The following is a 16,855-nucleotide window of genomic DNA, read 5'->3' as shown; positions in this document are numbered from 1 at the left end:
GTATTAGTGAATATTCCATAGCTTTCAAACTAGCTTACTTTCTGTATAGGTTGCACAGTCCTTGAACACTATGATGCTTTTTTATTACTTTCTGAGTCTTAGTTGTACTTGTTAGAAACCCCACATAAAGGAATAAATAACTTAGCATCAAAATACGGGTGGAGTATAACATTGATAAGCATTCTGATGAGTGTTTGTGTTTTATCTTTTTGTTGTTTAGATTTGAGTTTTCAACCATCATCAAAGAAGCATTTACTAACGAGTCCAAGTTTTACTCAGAGTCCGGCAACAACTTCCAATGAGTTCTTAACCTCAAGAGGCACCTCTCCCTTGTCAATAAAGTCAGTTACAGCTCAAATGGATAATACAAAGAAAGGTGTTTCTCACCAAGGTCCAGTTTATAAGTATGTGGATCATGTTCTCAGTACAAATTTTACTGTTGACGAGCTAGAAATTCCTGCGCACAATGGTAGTTTCTTAAAGATCAGTCGTAACGGTTCTTTCGGTCACGTAAGAGAAGCTGTCCAGAGCGCTCTTCAGACAAAGACAGGAGGGAATAATGCTCATACCAGCAAACAGTTCCAACATTTTACTGGGCGTGAGCTTATATCATTGGCTACTACAGCAATCACTATATCGCCAGAAAAGCTTGGATCAGCGAAAAGATCAAATTGCACCGATTCGTCTTGTTTCCTGGGTGTTTCCTGTGTGCCAACCACAGGTGGTCACTTCAAGTGTGGACGTTGCCCCTTTGGGTATTATGGAGATGGTATCAAATGCAGAGGTATTGTGAAATTTTTTCAACCCATATAATGAAAACTAACTGGCTTAAGTTTAAGTAACTAAGAAGCTATCCTCCTCTGATCATTTCTAGTCTTTCTGTCTAGTTTAATACATTTTGGGAAAAGTGGGTTTTCGAAATGGCTTTCTAAAATTCTGTTAGTGTTACAAAGTATCATTACGGAATATGTGCTAATAATGCAGTTTTACCTGCTCTAGTCTAAGTTTTATAGCAACGTTCTGTTTAACCATCATTTATCTATAACAACCTCACATATTGAATGCTGTTTTCCATTTGTACAGATGAGAGAGCAGGTCTCAGTGGGTCTGGTTATCTGTTATGTTATCAAGCAGCTAAAGAGACACCTGTAAACACAAACCTGAACAGTTTTGGGTCCGAGGTTCTTCTCAGTGCACAGTTGTTTTTTAACACTTCAAACTTCTAATTCTGGCATACCTGCTTATTTTCATGAGCTCAGATTTTCTGTAGTTCCTCCAACACACTTGACATTCCAACATTTTTTTTCTGTCATTTCAATTTTACAAGGATTGTTTACCTATTTGCCCTGCATAGCCACTGTTTTTGGTTAATACAAACACAAATATTGGCTCTGAAAATGAAGAAACTGTTTCCTAGGTGTTTTATCATTGTTCTGTTATTGCTTTGCTGAGAAAGAGAAACTTTAAAAGAAGAAAGAAAGAAAGAGAGAGAGAGAGAGAGAGAGAAAGAAAGAAAGAAAGAAAGAAAGAAAGAAAGAAAGGGAGAGAAAGAAAGAAAGAGAGAGAGACAGAGAAAGAAAGGTAAAAACTCTCCTGTTCTGCAAGAATACAAAGTCTCAGCACCTTCATGTCTTATGGTTAACCAAAAAAGCAAAGCTACTCATGTATTATGGATACATGAGAATTATTAGATGCTCAGTGGAATATGTCGAGTGGCTCAAGATGCTCAAGAGAATTTAATCCCTTTAGTTTTTGACTCCCCAGAACCTTGCTTTTGGGGATTTGGAACATCACCGTCTGATCACCAGCACTTCTCTGTCTAGCATCTGAAGTGCTGTCACACACCACAACGTGAGTGCATGGCTGGTCGCTCCCTCCTCTGTGAGCTAGGGCTATTGGAATAACTGACACAAAATGTACTTCTTTCTTTGTCTAGTAATTATTTTTCTCCATCACTCTAATCAGGAAACCAGTACAAAGAAAAGAATTATGAGTAAATGCAGTAGCTGTAGTTCATTAAAATGTTCACACCAGGAAACTTCAGAAAAGGGGGTGGAGAGATGGCTCAGCTGCCAACATGATGACTCACAGATATCTCTAATTCCAGTTCCAGGAGATTCAGCGTTTTCTGCTGGCCTCTGTGGGCACTGCGTGTAGCCAAGCACTCACAAAATGAAATACGTAAAATTTAATAAGCAAATAAATAAATAGAGAGATAAATAAATAAATACGTAAGTTTTGGTTGGGCAGTGGCATACGTCTTTAATCCCAGCACTTGGGACTCAGGTGGATCTCTGTAGGTTTGAGGCCAGCATTGTCTACAGAGCAAGTTCCAGGACAGCCATGGCTACACAGAGAAACACTGTCTCAAAAAAGGCTACCACCACCACCACTACCACTAAAACCCAAACAAACAAAAAGAAAACTTTAGATCTGCAATACATGTGTATATATGTGTGTGTGTGCATACATTATATATATATACATATATACATGTTTATATATAATGTAGCTACAATTAAGGCTCTCTTCCTTGATTTTTGCAGCATTTTGTAGACACTCATGTGGAAGAAATAGGGAATGTGTTGCCCCAAACATATGCAAATGTAAACCTGGTTACACTGGTTCCAACTGCCAAACTGGTAGGTACATGATTCATTAGTTTATATAATAAATTTCATTTGATAATCAATATTTCTAAGCCATGGGCTTTATTTTTATGTAGCCATCTGCCAACCTGTTTGCAAAAAACACGGAAAATGCATTAAGCCTAACATCTGTGAATGTCCTCTGGGGCATGGTGGAGCAACCTGTGATGAAGGTGAAAATTCCAATTCTCATCTCAAATATGGAACTAAAGACAGTGTTATTGCCTTGAAAATATTTGTAAGACATAATTGTCTTGCCGTGTTGGTGCGACTGAGTGCTCATCAGTGCTGGGGTAAAAGCTCACAGTTTTAAAAATATTCATAATAATTTTTCTTAGAGGGATTTTGTTTTTAATTTAAAAAGAAATTAGCTGTATAGGTATTTTTCCTGGATGTATGTTTGGGCACCACATGCTTATAATGCCTGTGGAGGCCAGAATAGAGTGTCATAGTCCTTCTACTAGATTTACAGAGGATTGTAAGCTGCTGAGGATATACTGCAAGATCTGGGTCCTGGTTATCCGGAAAGCAGCCAGCGGCTCTTGACCGTCTCTCCGGCCATCTCTCCTGCCCCTAACTTTGGAATTTTAAACACTCAAACTTCAGAAATCATAGCCCCAAACAGTAACTGTTTTTGAAATTCTTTGTTTTTTTAAGATATAGGTATTTGGGAGAAGATAATTATTTAAATTACTTTTGTGTTAAATGCAAAGCTCAAGGGTATGAGGTTGAAAAAAAATGTAAAAGGTGATCTCAAAAGTACATCTGCAGCCGGGCACAGTAGTGCTTGTCTGTAATCCCGGCATTCAGGGAGGCAGAAGCAGGCAGATCTCTTTGAGTTCTTGATGAGCCTGCTCTACAAAGTGAGTCCAAGACAGCCAAGGCTACACAGAGAAACTCTGTCTCCATCTTTCATCCAGTTAACCAAAACATTTTTATAAGCCTTTCACACACCTACATTGTGTTTTGTAGCTTTCATGTATAAACCAAAATATGGCACTGTTTGCTGAGTGCTTTGGTGCTGTGAATTCATGTAGCGGATCACAGAAGAGTAGGGAAAACAGTAAAAAGGAAGTTTCCCCTAAATTGTTCCTACAGTGTGGCTTTATTGCCGCTATACCTGCATGCATACTGATTGTTGAAACCTGACTTAATAATATCTGTGTCTGCAGATCACTGCAGCCCTCCTTGCCAACATGGGGGCACATGCTTGCCTGGCAATCTCTGTACTTGTGCTTATGGCTTTATAGGACCAAGGTGTGAGACACGTAAGTAAAGCTCTCTTGCAGTCTGTTATAATAAACATCTCCTTGGTGAGCTGATGGCTTTCATGCTAAGTAAACAAATCCATTCCTACATAATATTGGTGCCCTAAGGAAACCAGAATTGAGGTAAAGAGGTTTAGGTAGGTGTGGCTGTAATCTGAGTATTGGGAGGCTGAGAGAGGAGAGTCACAAGTTCAGGAGTAGTGTGAACTATATGTAGTGAAACTCTGTCTCAAAAAAGAAAGAAAGAAAGAAGTTTTCTCCTGAATTGTAACATCTCATAAATATGTGAAAATCAGACTTATTCATTTCCTTATAAGTTCATTTTTATTTAATCTATCTCTGATTATGTTTCCCAGTTACTAACAATTTCCCCAAATAACTAATTCTTGTTCAGTGCTAATAATTTTCTACTTTCTCCATCTCTGTCGGCAAGATAATAACTGAGCATAAGATAGCAGGGAATCATATGAAAGAAGGGGGAGTTAGTAAGACCTGGAGAGGACGGGAGTGCCACAAGGACCAAATATATCTGGACACAGTGGTCTTTTCTGACACTTATTCTCCAACCAAGGACGGTGCATGGATATAACCTAGAACCCCTGCTCAGACGTAGCCCATGGCAGCTCAGCATCCAAGTGGGTTCCCCAGTAAGGGGAACAGGAACTGTTTCTGACATGAACTCAGTGGCTGGCTCTTTGACCTCCCCTCCCCACCCCCATGCCTGAGGGAGGAGCCATCTTGCTTTGCCACAGAGGAGGACACTGCAGCCAGTCCTGATGAGACCTGATAAACTAGGGTCAGATGGAAGGGGAGGAGGTCCTCCCCTATCAGTGGACTTAGAGAGGGGCAGGGAGGAGATGAGGGAGGGAGGGAGGGATTGGGAGGGAATGAGGAAGGTGGCTACAGCTGGGATACAAAGTAAATAACCTGTAATTAATATAAAAATTATTTTTAAAAAAGAAAAAAAAAGATCTGGAGTACATCTAAGCCAGAGGATGAATCATCCTGGTCTTTCTCTGTGATCAAATTTAATACTAGAAGTATACGAAAGTCATGAGTTAAATCTGTCTTCCTGTCGTCTTTGTTCTGTGATCCTAGTGGTCTGTAACAGGCACTGTGAAAATGGAGGCGAATGTGTTGCACCAGATATTTGCCAGTGCAAGTCCGGCTGGTATGGACCCACCTGTAGTGCAGGTAAAGATCAGAACTGTGTACAATAAAGGTATCCACAAAAAGAAACTTCAGATGCCCCAAAGAGTCACACCTAAGAAAAAAACTGAGCTGACAGGAAAGATATGAGGTGGTTTTGTTAGAATACAGTTTTTAAATTCCTACCTTTTGTCTTTACTTTCTTCTGTTATCTTGAACCTTACGCTGTCTTACATCTTATGTTACCTAATCAGAACTTTGTGTTCCCATCATTCACTTACCTGATATGGACACAGAACACCTGAATTTGTTACAACTTCTCTATTTAAGTTTCTTTCTCCTTTTCTAACTAGGATGTAGACATCCTACTTTGTAAAACCTTTGTTCAATTCTGCACAGGTATCATATCAATCCATTTAGTTATCAGTATCATGTGTACTTTTTTAGCAGGAATGTTTGAAGCTGGTTTGTTTAATCTAATTTACTGTCATCTAATGACTTTTCTCAACAACAACAACAAAAAATCTAACCTACCATTTATAATGTGCTAGCTATTTGGAGACACTGTTGCAAAGAGAAACAAAGATCAAGTTGATTCTTGCCCTTATTTCAAATCTCATATCATTAGTGAAAGAGAAAAGAGTTGCAATTTAAAAAGAAAATACTACTGTGAAGCAAGTTGATTTCTGAGAAGAAATATAAGTAAACCACATATTATAAGTGAAGACATTAATAATTCCAGCAAGTGGAATTTGGAAGAAAACTGTATCTGCAGTACAGCTTGGAGACAGGATAAAATCTAAGCTGAGAATAGAAGCATCAGCCATTGGAGCATGGAAAGACTTTTGTGAACTGAGGCTGTTTTACTTGCAAAGGGATAAAGGTGTTTGCATGGCCATATTCCTTTGCCAGTGCTGTTGAGTTGACTTAGCCTACAATCATTTCCAAAAACATTCTAAATTTCAGTCACACTTAAATCTATAGACTTAGCTTTAATTATTAACATTATTAATATACCAAATAAACATACTTTAAACAATTATGATTGCTTCCTCTCACCTGATAAAGTCTAAAACATAGGCTATTTTGACTGCAGTTAAACTATACCATAGTGGTTCCTTCTGTCCAGCTCTGCCATGGTCAGTTTTAACGTAACAGCGCTTTGTGATCTCTTCTTCTCCTGTTGTTCATTAGCTCTATGTGATCCCGTTTGTCTCAATGGTGGTTCCTGTTATAAGCCAAACACTTGCCTCTGCCCTGATGGTTTCTTTGGTACACAGTGCCAGAATGGTAAGCATTCCTTCTGCATAAGCAAAAAAAAAAAAAAAAAAGGTAAGCAGAATACTAGAAATACAATTTGAGAAAGTGGGCTTTGCAGAAACATATGTCAACTGTCAGATGGAAAGAGGCTATGTCCCCTCTCTGTTTTCTGTTATTGTGGCCATGAAAGGAGCTCACACAAATTTGCCCACTATTGAGCATACGTTGGGTTAATAACCTGGGCACTGTCTGTGAAGTTTTGTCAAGCCAAGTAAAGCAATGCATGTCCTTCTAGGGAAGTTCAGAATAAATGAATGAATGGTTGTGTTTCCAATGCTTTCAGTCCAATAATTTTTTGACACGTTTTGTCTAAGGTCTAATGTTTTGCTGTGACCTCTCCTGACTTCAGATTCATTAAAAGTTTGTGAACACCTATGTACACCTCTGTACAAGATGATGCAGAGACATAGGGAACAGTCTTCTGCGCTATATTCTAATACCCTCTCCATGTAATTACTATGAAGGTTTCTTTTACTCAGATCCTGAGCATGGTCATGTTGAGAGGAACTAAGAACTAGTGCCAGTAAATTAAATGCACAAAATATTTCCTGTATCTTTATTCTTATATTTATATCAAATATAGTTTTAGAGTGTTTGAAAAAAATCTTCATAATTAAGTTTCTAAAACTAACATGTTTATGTAATATAATTTGATTTAGTTTTTATTGAAAGTTTGTTTTTCATACAATATATTCTGGTGACAGTTTCCCTCCCCTAACTCATTCATGATTCTCCCCACCTTCCTTCCCACCTAAATCTACACCCTTCATTTCTCTCTTTCATTAAAAAACAGAGATCTAATAATTATATTAGAATAAAATAAAAGCAAACCTGAGCAGGACAAAACAAACAAGGAAACAGAAGGAAAAGAGCTAAAGCAAAAGCACAAGGAAATTATAAATGCAGAGAGACACACATTCATTCACAAACACGGAAGTCCCATTAAAAACAACAAAAAACAAACAAGCAAACAAAACAGGAACCAGTCATATAAAGTTGCATCACAACTCGACTAGATTAAAGTTATGTTAAAGGGTTTCCTGATAATTTTATAAGTTAATGTAATGGACGGTAAAGGTCATTCTCGTTTGCATAGGAGGAAATATATTCTAACTTTGAGCTCAAAGCTTTGATTTACTTTCTTGGTTCTATCCAGATCATTTCACAATTTGCTGTCCGCAGATGAAATGTAAGTTCAGTTTCACAATGCATGCAGGGTAATAACGGAGATTCCAGTGCTAAGTCATTTCAGTGATGTTACCCTGCTAGTGGCCGATGGCTGAGCCCTGCATTTCATTATTTAGAAAGGACAGTTGCGATGGCTTGCAATTGTGATCTTTTATTTTCATAGCGCATTCCTCGTCCTTATGGTCCCATAGATAAGAAGCCCATGAGGCAATGTGGCGTATATAATAATTGAATATGTAGCTCACACATTGCTGCCATGTGTTCTTTTAGCTGTCTGTCACCCTCCCTGTAAGAACGGTGGCCTCTGCAGGAGAAATAACGTGTGCGCCTGTCGTGGAGGGTACACTGGAAAGAGATGCCAAACAAGTAAGATACTACTAAAATATTTGCATACGACAGGTAAACTGAATCTTGTTTGACCCACCTTTTCTTCTTTTTTATTTCCTGCATTTAAGGCGTCTGTGAGCCTTTGTGCATGAATGGCGGAAAATGCGTGGGACCGAATATTTGCTCCTGTGCTTCTGGCTGGAGTGGGAAACAGTGCAACACACGTAAGTCAAGCAAGGTGACTCTCAGACAGTGGACGCCTACCGTCATGAGGGCGTGCCGCAGAATTTAAGGCAGAGTCTTTTTGTTTTCACTTGTTGGCTTTTATGTTTGTTCATTGAGTCCTTCTCCGGAAGACTTCATTTTGAAATAGTGAAACTACTGAAGACAGTGTAGAGTTTTTTCAAGTTTTTCAACCACATAGGCTAGTGTAAAACAAAGATCTGGACTTATAATCTGAAGTTGGCTTGAGAGGAAAGTTTGAAAAAAACACACTGATTTCTTGACCCCACCAGAGTTCAGCAGGTCAGATCTTTCCAGGGTGAGATTCTACCCATTCCAGCAGATTAGCCACAGAGATGGTAATGACTCCTTTCACTCAAATGTCCCCTTTATTCTTTGTAGAAACTTGTTATTTAATCTGCCTGTGTGGGCCATGCCTTTAATCCCAGAATTTGGGCACCAAGGTAGGCAGATTTCTGTGAATTCAAGGCCAACTTAGTCTACACAGTGAGTTCCAGGCCAGCCAGGCCCAAATAAGGAGACTTTGTTTCCAAATAAACTAAAATAATTGCTTTAAATTAACAGCAATTATGGAATATTGTTTAAAATGGAAATCAATGTAAAACTCCAACAATTGGGAAGAAGTAGAATGCACCATGGAGCTCTGAAGATCAGCAAAATCACATTTTTCCTCTTTTTTTCCCCCGTTTTTGAGACTAAAATATAATTGCATCATCTCTTTTTTCCTATCCCTCCCTCCAAAACCTCCCATATGTTCCTCCTTGCTCTCTTTCACACTTATGGCCTCTCTTTTCATTGATTATCCTTACATGAATGTGTGTGTGAGTGTATGTGCGTGGTGTGTGTGTGTGTGTGTGCAGATAGACAGACAGACATATTTTTAAATATAACCTACTCAGTCTGTATCATGTTTATTTTATGCACATTTTCAGGCTGACATTTGGTACCGGAAACTATTTGGTGTGTTCTTCTCTGGAAGAGGCTATGTCCTGCTCTTAGTTGCCTCCAGTAGAGTTAAGACCTTTGGTCTTTCCCCCGTTCTGCTTGTCTGTTCTTGTCCTGTTCAGCTCTTGTTTAGGCAGACATGTTGGAGAGACTTTTTCAAGGCTGTAGAATATTACAAAAAGTCTTGCTAAAATGTTTTTTTTTTTGTTTTTTTTTTTTTTTAGTTTCTTTCATTTTTACTTTATTTTACTTGTGAAAAAGGTTCTCATATCATTTAGGCTGGCCTTGAACTTCCTATGTAGCTGAGGCCGGTCTTGAACTACTGATCCTACTGTTTTTGACCCCAAAGTGGTGGGATTACAGGTGTGTTCTATCACTCCTGGCTGAGGAAAAAATCTTTTAATTCTTGACTTGTAAATTATTCTTTAAAAAAAAATTGGGGATTTTTGTGGTTTATGTTAAAATTTGAATAGTAGTTTAAATTTGTAACTTGTTTGCCTTTGTTTCTGCAGCAATCTGCCTTCAGAAATGCAAAAATGGTGGTGAATGCATAGCTCCCAGCATGTGCCATTGCCCTTCCACCTGGGAAGGGCTGCAGTGTGAGAACCGTAAGGAGCCTTTCTCTACTTCACGTTCTGAGTTTGAACCTATTGGAATAATTAATCTGTAGCTTATGAGGAAAGCCACAGCAGAGGCAAGATTTTAGATTTCTGATCCCTCTGTGGTAAAGGTGCTTCTCACCAAGCCTGGTGAGATCTCTACACTACCACAAACATAGGATTCTAATTTTATTGTAGCAGCTTTAAAAAGAAATGATTTATTTTGTCTTACAATTACAGGTTACATTGTATCTCTGCAGGCAAGTCACAGTACCAGGTCACATCACACCCAGAGTGAAGAGAAGAGAGATGTCTATACTGCAGTGTCTGGAGAGCTTTCTTCACTCCTGTGCACTCTAGGGCCCTAGGTCAGGCTGGTTAAGAGATAACCACATCAGTGAAGACATAATTCAGATAATGCCCCATAGAAAGGTCCACAGGCCACTCTGATCTAGGCAAACCTTCCTTTCGACTTTCTTCCCAGGTCAAATCAACATTTAAAGCTGCCTGTCACACATACAAAATTAAAAGAAATATAACTAAAAATTTAGAAGTAAAAATAAATGGTGGCCTATTTTTTGCATTTAAAAAACACTTATTTTTAAAATTAACATGCAGGGTATTAAAAATCATTATGGCATTTCCCAACAGTGTGTCTTAATGATCCTCTTTCCCTCATTGTCTTCCCCATCCCCTGAATGCCCCACACCCTATTTTGTACCATTTGAAGAAAATGGGTTTATTTCATAGCTTCTCATTTTTCTTATTTCCTTTTAAAGTTTTAAAATATCATATCAATCATACAAATAATGGGTTTCAGTTATGACCTTTTTAAACACTCGTATCACATCTTCTGATCGTATGCACTTCCACTGCCCTCTCCTGTCCCCTCTCTGCTCTTCATGAACCTCCACGAATGTGGAAGTTGCTCCCGTAGCTGTACACTGGTATTCTCTAAGCCCCTCAAAGCTCGGAATTCGGTTTCTGCACACTGCGGGACTTTTGTGTGAATCGAAAAACAAACCCTCCTCCTCAAAGATGCTTTCTTTCCAATGGTCCGGAAACTGTCTAGTGTGTTGACAATGCTAACTGAACATAAATGTTACTGCCATCTTCTGGGAAAATGTGGTAATGCCCATTCAAATATTTGATAACCAGGTAATGGAACTTTCTTAGTGTGAAACCCTTGGGTGTGACATTCCCACCCAACCGCATCAGCAGCCTTCCTGAAAACAGCTTGTCAACTCTTGAATTACATAAACTTTCAAAAGTGCATACTGTAACAGTGTAACTCCCTTGAAAGATAACTACATATATAAATTTTGTATTATGCTTATTTTTACCCAGTATTATTTAAAAACCTTTTGCTTACCCTTAAAACATTATTTTAAGTATTATATTAAATTCTATACTGCCATTATATTTCATGCAATGACCTTTCCCCTTATGGTAACAACTTTTGTTACTTACAAATGATTTTTTTATTACAAGCATTTTTATAGATGATAATGCACAGATAGGTATTGAATACATATAGATATTTTTAGAATTACCTTGGGATAGATTTCCATAAAGATATTTCTAGTGTGGACAGTGAAATCATGTTTGAAAAGTAGCTGACTAAGCTGGGCCTGGTGGTGCACATCTGTAATCTAAGCACTTAAAAAGTTGCAATGAGTTTGAGCAATTTAAGCTATATAGGAAGTACATAGCTAACAAAGGCTCGGAGTGAGATTCTGTCTCCAGAAAAAAAGCAGAAAGGAAGGAAAGAAGTCAGAGAGTTTCTAGCTACTCTCCAAAGTAGGATACAAATTGCTTTATATATATGCCAGTACCAAATTGTTTCTTGAACTGATTGGCCTGCTCTTTAATTACCTCCTGCTGAGGGAGAAGCAGCATTACCAAGCCACAGAAGAAGACAACACAGCCACTCCTGATGAGACCTAATTGACTAGGATCAGAAGGAAGGAAAAGAAGTCCTCCCCTATCACTGGACTTGGGGAAGGGCATACATGCAGAGGGTGGAGGAAAGGAGGGATTGGGACGGGAGGAGGGAGAGAACCAAGTAGGGGGGATACAAAGTAAATAAGGTGTAATTAATAAAGAAAAAAAAGAAAGTGTAAAAAAAAAAAAAGAAGTAGTACTTTTGTTGAGGGCCATGACCTAAATAAACAATGGGTCTTGTTGGGGCTCTAGATTTAGTATGAACAACAACAACAACAAAAAAAAAAAAAAAAGTTAAAATTCAAATAACTTAAAAACATAACTAATACAATTTTAGTTTGATCCAATAAAGTACTTGAGTTGGGAGTATGGCTTCTGGAGTCAAGAGAGCACATGGATTAGCTCTTCCGGTAGACAGATCACTGTGAGATTCTTAATATAACCCATTTATTTTCTATTCAAATGTAACTAACAAAATAATTAAGCCACACATTTGGTAACATTTGCACTTCTTTCCTGCGGTCAGTTATAATTTGCTTCATTTATTTTTGAGGGGCACAGAAACTGTACCTATCTCTGTGTGATGTTTCAATCCATGTATGTATCATGTGAAGTAATGGCCACTGAGACTCACAGTAAAGGCTTCAATCACAAAATACGTTCAGACCAGTGGAATGCAGGGAGTTACAGGATTCTGTTCGAAAGCAGGAAGTTACGGGATCCTGTCCCAAGATGTGATGACTATAATAATTTGCATGTTGTAGCTATCTGTGCTCAGAAGTGCCTTTATGGAGGAAGATGCGTGTCTCCTGGTGTCTGTTCTTGCCGCGCTGGATACTCTGGAGTCAAATGTGAAAAGAGGATACAGGTACCTGAAAGCACAGATAATTGGTATGGGCTTCTATGTGTGTCTTCTAGTCGGTAACTGACTGTTCTTAATATTTTATTTCCAAAATAGAGCATCATGAATGCAACATCTGTCTCCAAAACCAAAACCTAATGTCATTTCACACTCATACAAATGTCTTACGTGAACCTAACGAAGTTCAAGGTATAAGCCGCACTGTGCAGTGGGATGCAGGATTCCAAGACAGCAGAGGGCAGCTCTCCACAGTAGGACAAAGGACACAATTTATGCTAGTCTGGAATTTGAGTAGCTGGTCAGATGCTAGCCTCACATCTCTCAAAATCCCCACCACTTTAAAATAATGAGTCACTACCTCAGTGGTTAAAGTCAAGCCCTTTATATTTTTAATGGCCATGTGCCATAAAAATCAAGTCTGCTCTCGTAATTTTCCCTGAAAAAAAAAAATTCTTTCTTTATCTGAAGCCTATTAAAATCCATTTCTAGTAAAAATAAATATGCCTATCACTGGAATTAGGGACTCTTTGTATTTCAGAAACCAAAGAACCAAGGGAAGAGCGGGGTTTCTTGTTGTATGAGACAAGGCTTCTCAGTGACCTATAAAGCAGCTGCTGTAATGCGCTTATTTCAAAGCATCTGTATAAAAACAAATAATTTGCTCTATACCTGCTCAGTTGCTACTCAAATTCCAGACTAGCCAGATGTTGTTCGGTTCCTATTTCTATGCATACTGGAGATGTGTGATGATGACACACAAGTACACATATCCGTTTACATGCAGCAGGCCCTGCAGAGAATGTCTTCTTCTGTGAGTTTTAATGTAAAAGCCATCACATACTACTTAGTCCTTCAAAAGGCCTGAGGGGTCAACACTGGAGATGTGTGGGTAGGAGGACCTGGGGTTCAAGTTCATCTTTAGCTGGATGGTGATTAAGACACTGTGTCAAAATAAATATCCCAGAGGTTATGAAGAGCTAAATACACTGAAACATTATGACACTTAAAACGTTAGAATTTTTTCTTCTTGAAGCTTGAAACAGGATCAGTCTCTGGTGGGCAAAAACACACTTTCTGTATGTTTTTCTCCTGACACAGTTTTTCACCCTGGGAAGGCATGGCCCCATCCTGAAAATAGCAGGGACATGATAGTCATGGTGTGAAACTGAGAAAGCACAGTTATCCATTGCATAGGTGGTACATAGGTTTCTACTGCTTATTGGAACTTGACTTTCTCTTTCTATCGCAGGTGAAACATCATTGAGAAGCGTACTATTTACAAGCCTCTATCATTAGAAATGAGACTTCATTCAGAAAGAGTTGAAGATAACTTTGGAAGTTTATTTGAACATTGCTTTAAAATATTATAAAGACCAAAGAAACTAGTAAAATATGGAATGATCTAAGCTGTCAGTATTAGAGAAAAGCAAAGCAAGAACTCCAAGTAATTTGAATTTTACTTTGAAGTGTGGTTTGATATTTACATATTAAGTTGATGTTTCTGCTAACACCATATTTACAAACTTGTGGCTTTCTCAGTTCCAGCTGTGACTATGTCTGTATCAGAGGTCAGTCAAAATGACACGGCACTTGATGTCTTGCAGACACACAATGCTTAGTGCACAATTAGATATTGTCAGGGCTTTTATAAGGATTGGACGTGAAGATGAAGAGCTAGAGGCTGGGAAAGCAGCTGCTGTAGGCCTGAGAGCTTGATCCTGAGTGTTTCAGCCTAAAGCGCCAAACCAGTACATCCTAGAACACTGATCCTCAACCTGTGGGTCACAACCCTTTTAGTGGTTGAATGATGCTTTCGCCAGAGTTGCATATCCGATATCCTGCATATTCGATATTTACATTACAATTTATTAAAAATTATGAACTATTAAAGTTGTCAGTCATTAAATTACAATCACGAAGTAGCAATAAAATAATTTTATGATTGGGGGTCACCACAACATGAGGAGCTGAATTAAAGGGTTGCAGCATTAGGAAGGTTGAAAAATCACTGCTCTAGAAGCTTCATTGTTGCTGCTGCAGTCCTTGAGAATCTTCAAAGTCTAGCACCAATTCTCAGACACAGTGGGTTACTATGCAGCATGCATCACAAAGCTGCTGTGAGTCTTTGAACTGTTGCAGCACCTAGGTTTAGGTATCAGCGTTGGGGGGAACAATAGCTTGGTTCGGGGAATACCAAGGAAGAGGCTGTAGAAAGAACACAGAAGCTGTAGATGGGAGGACTGTTTTGAAATGCTGACTTCTGGACATGATATTGGTATCACAGTCGTAAATTCACAGCCACTGGAGTTACTGTACAGAGCTCCACAAGAACAACTCAGCCAAAACTGGCTCCCCGGCCCCGCCCTTGACTAGCTATTGACAGTAGATAGTTGCTAGGGAACCACTCCTTTCTAAGGGTGTGAACACTGGTAGACTTCTCATGCTCCAGCGTATGCTTCCAGACACAAGCTCACATGGGCAATCCTAACTAGACTGGGCTATTTAAAACAACAACAACCATAATAATAAAGTTGTACGGGGCTGTGGTGGGAGGAATGCTGGGAGTTCGGGAGAGTACACGGGGGTAGATGCAGAACACGTTTTCACACCTGGAGAGGTAGCACTATGAGCACGGTACAGGTACAGAGCTGAGAACAGGAGAGCCACAAGCAGCCGAGGCCTGTGACAGGCACACCACCATTGCGGTTCAGGCTCAAATCCTGGCTCCACCCCCTCCCGAGCATGTGGACTTGTGCAGAAGACTTCACCTTCCAACACTCTCAAATCCGTTCATTTGCAAAATAATGCATTTCACTGGGTCAGTTTAAAGTCAAGATGAGGTTATTGTAAATACTTACAGTGTGTGAACAAAGGTGAAACGCGGTGCTAGAGTACATAGCTCAGTGGAAAGCACTGGTCTGTCATTCATCAAGCTGTGGGTTCAGTCCTCAGCACTCAGAAAGAAAAAGAGAGCTTGACATACGGATCTTACTCTCGTTATTAATAATATCACTACTAAAGTATATCAGTTAAACAGGCTGGGGCATCAGAGACAGGTAGATGTTGACATTCGGTTTATACTTTTCAGCGATTACTAAATTTGGCAAGTGCAGTTTGTTGGCAAGTTTAAGCATGTGCTCTTTAAAAACAAAACAAAACAAGACAAAAAAACCACCAAGTCAGTAACGTGTGAGTTAAACAAGATAAAATTTGTGAGCACAAATTGTAAGTCAATTCTTCGTGGCTAGATGGCAAAAGCTAAGGAGGGCTGGTAAAGAGGCAAACTGGAGAGGTGAGTGCATACAGAGCCGCCAGTCTCTGTATGTTGCAATTAGCAAAGTAGAACTGCAAGCTAGACCTGTGGGCTTTAGTGGGCCTTAAGCCCATTTGCCGTCATGTGCTTGGGGCTCGGAGGGGGTGGACATACTTAATATTCAGCTGGCTGTGGTTCTAATCCCCAGCACCACCAATAAACAAAAGTATGCATTATGGCCATGTTTCATATAAAGAGGAGTACATTAGACCACACTGAAACTCAATTCTTCCATCTTCCGTGGCCTTTTAAAGCGTTGCACACCGCAGTCGCTGCAACTCTCTGCTAAATAGAAAGGGTTCGGCTACAAGACTGGGGTAGGTTTCAGTATTGTGTTGTGCTGTTTTTGTGGGAAGGGCGTCACAGCTTAAGCTAGCCCCCCCACCCCCCCGCGCAATACTCTTTAAACACCTACCGAGCATATTTCAAGAGGATAGAAAGAAAGAAGAGGAAACCATGTGACATTCCAGCAGGAGAGAGTCATGTCTGTCGTTCTTCAAACAGATTGAACCTCTGTTGTAGCCCAGAGAAGTGAAGTTAGCAGATTTGACCTGCAGATGGCGGTAGAGCCTCAGTTCATATTACATGCCTTAGGAGCAAGGCAACCGCTTTGATAAAAGCATAGGAAGCATTTAATGCAAACACGACATTTTTTAATAAGAACGTAATTTATCAGCCTAGACATCTCCATTACAATTGGTGATTGCCTGGTAATTGTAGGCACTTGCCTTGGCAGGACCCCGTGCCCACTGTGCTTGGAAGGGATATTGCATCCATGTAAAGATGCAATGATACATTTAACTCATCAGAGCTATACATTGTCTTGAGTATGATTCGGCTAGACCGAGTGCATTTCTCCCTTTAGTCTGTGAACTTGGAAATGTCGATCAATTAAAACAGAGAGTGTTCCAGGTATCGAGAGTATATTTTCCTGTGCCGTTGGGAAATACGAATATAATCAATCCACATACATGACGTCCTGAAAAGAACCTCCATAAGGCAGAGTATTTGTCTGGATGTGCCCCTTCTCTGCACTGTGGTTTACTCAT

General features: G+C 39.4%; 1 protein-coding gene across 2 annotated transcripts in view; it reads left to right on the top strand.

The window, feature by feature from the left end:
- Vwde (von Willebrand factor D and EGF domains) overlaps positions 1 to 14,370 on the top strand; it is a 62,866-nt gene extending 48,496 nt beyond the window's left edge. For both annotated transcript variants that reach the window (XM_060373842.1, XM_060373841.1), the window contains 11 exons: positions 221 to 784; positions 2,547 to 2,642; positions 2,726 to 2,821; positions 3,821 to 3,916; positions 5,015 to 5,110; positions 6,260 to 6,355; positions 7,844 to 7,939; positions 8,029 to 8,124; positions 9,601 to 9,696; positions 12,396 to 12,499; positions 13,743 to 14,370. In XM_060373842.1, coding sequence (XP_060229825.1) covers positions 221 to 784; positions 2,547 to 2,642; positions 2,726 to 2,821; positions 3,821 to 3,916; positions 5,015 to 5,110; positions 6,260 to 6,355; positions 7,844 to 7,939; positions 8,029 to 8,124; positions 9,601 to 9,696; positions 12,396 to 12,499; positions 13,743 to 13,757 — 1,451 coding nt within the window. In that variant the 3' untranslated portion in view covers positions 13,758 to 14,370. The remainder of the gene's footprint in view (positions 1 to 220; positions 785 to 2,546; positions 2,643 to 2,725; positions 2,822 to 3,820; positions 3,917 to 5,014; positions 5,111 to 6,259; positions 6,356 to 7,843; positions 7,940 to 8,028; positions 8,125 to 9,600; positions 9,697 to 12,395; positions 12,500 to 13,742) is intronic.
- Positions 14,371 to 16,855: the final 2,485 nt, after the last annotated feature.

The sequence above is a fragment of the Meriones unguiculatus genome, chromosome 21, assembly GCF_030254825.1.
Source record: "Meriones unguiculatus strain TT.TT164.6M chromosome 21, Bangor_MerUng_6.1, whole genome shotgun sequence".
Taxonomy (NCBI): Eukaryota; Metazoa; Chordata; class Mammalia; order Rodentia; family Muridae; genus Meriones; species Meriones unguiculatus.
This window is presented reverse-complemented; position numbering and strand designations above follow the sequence as displayed.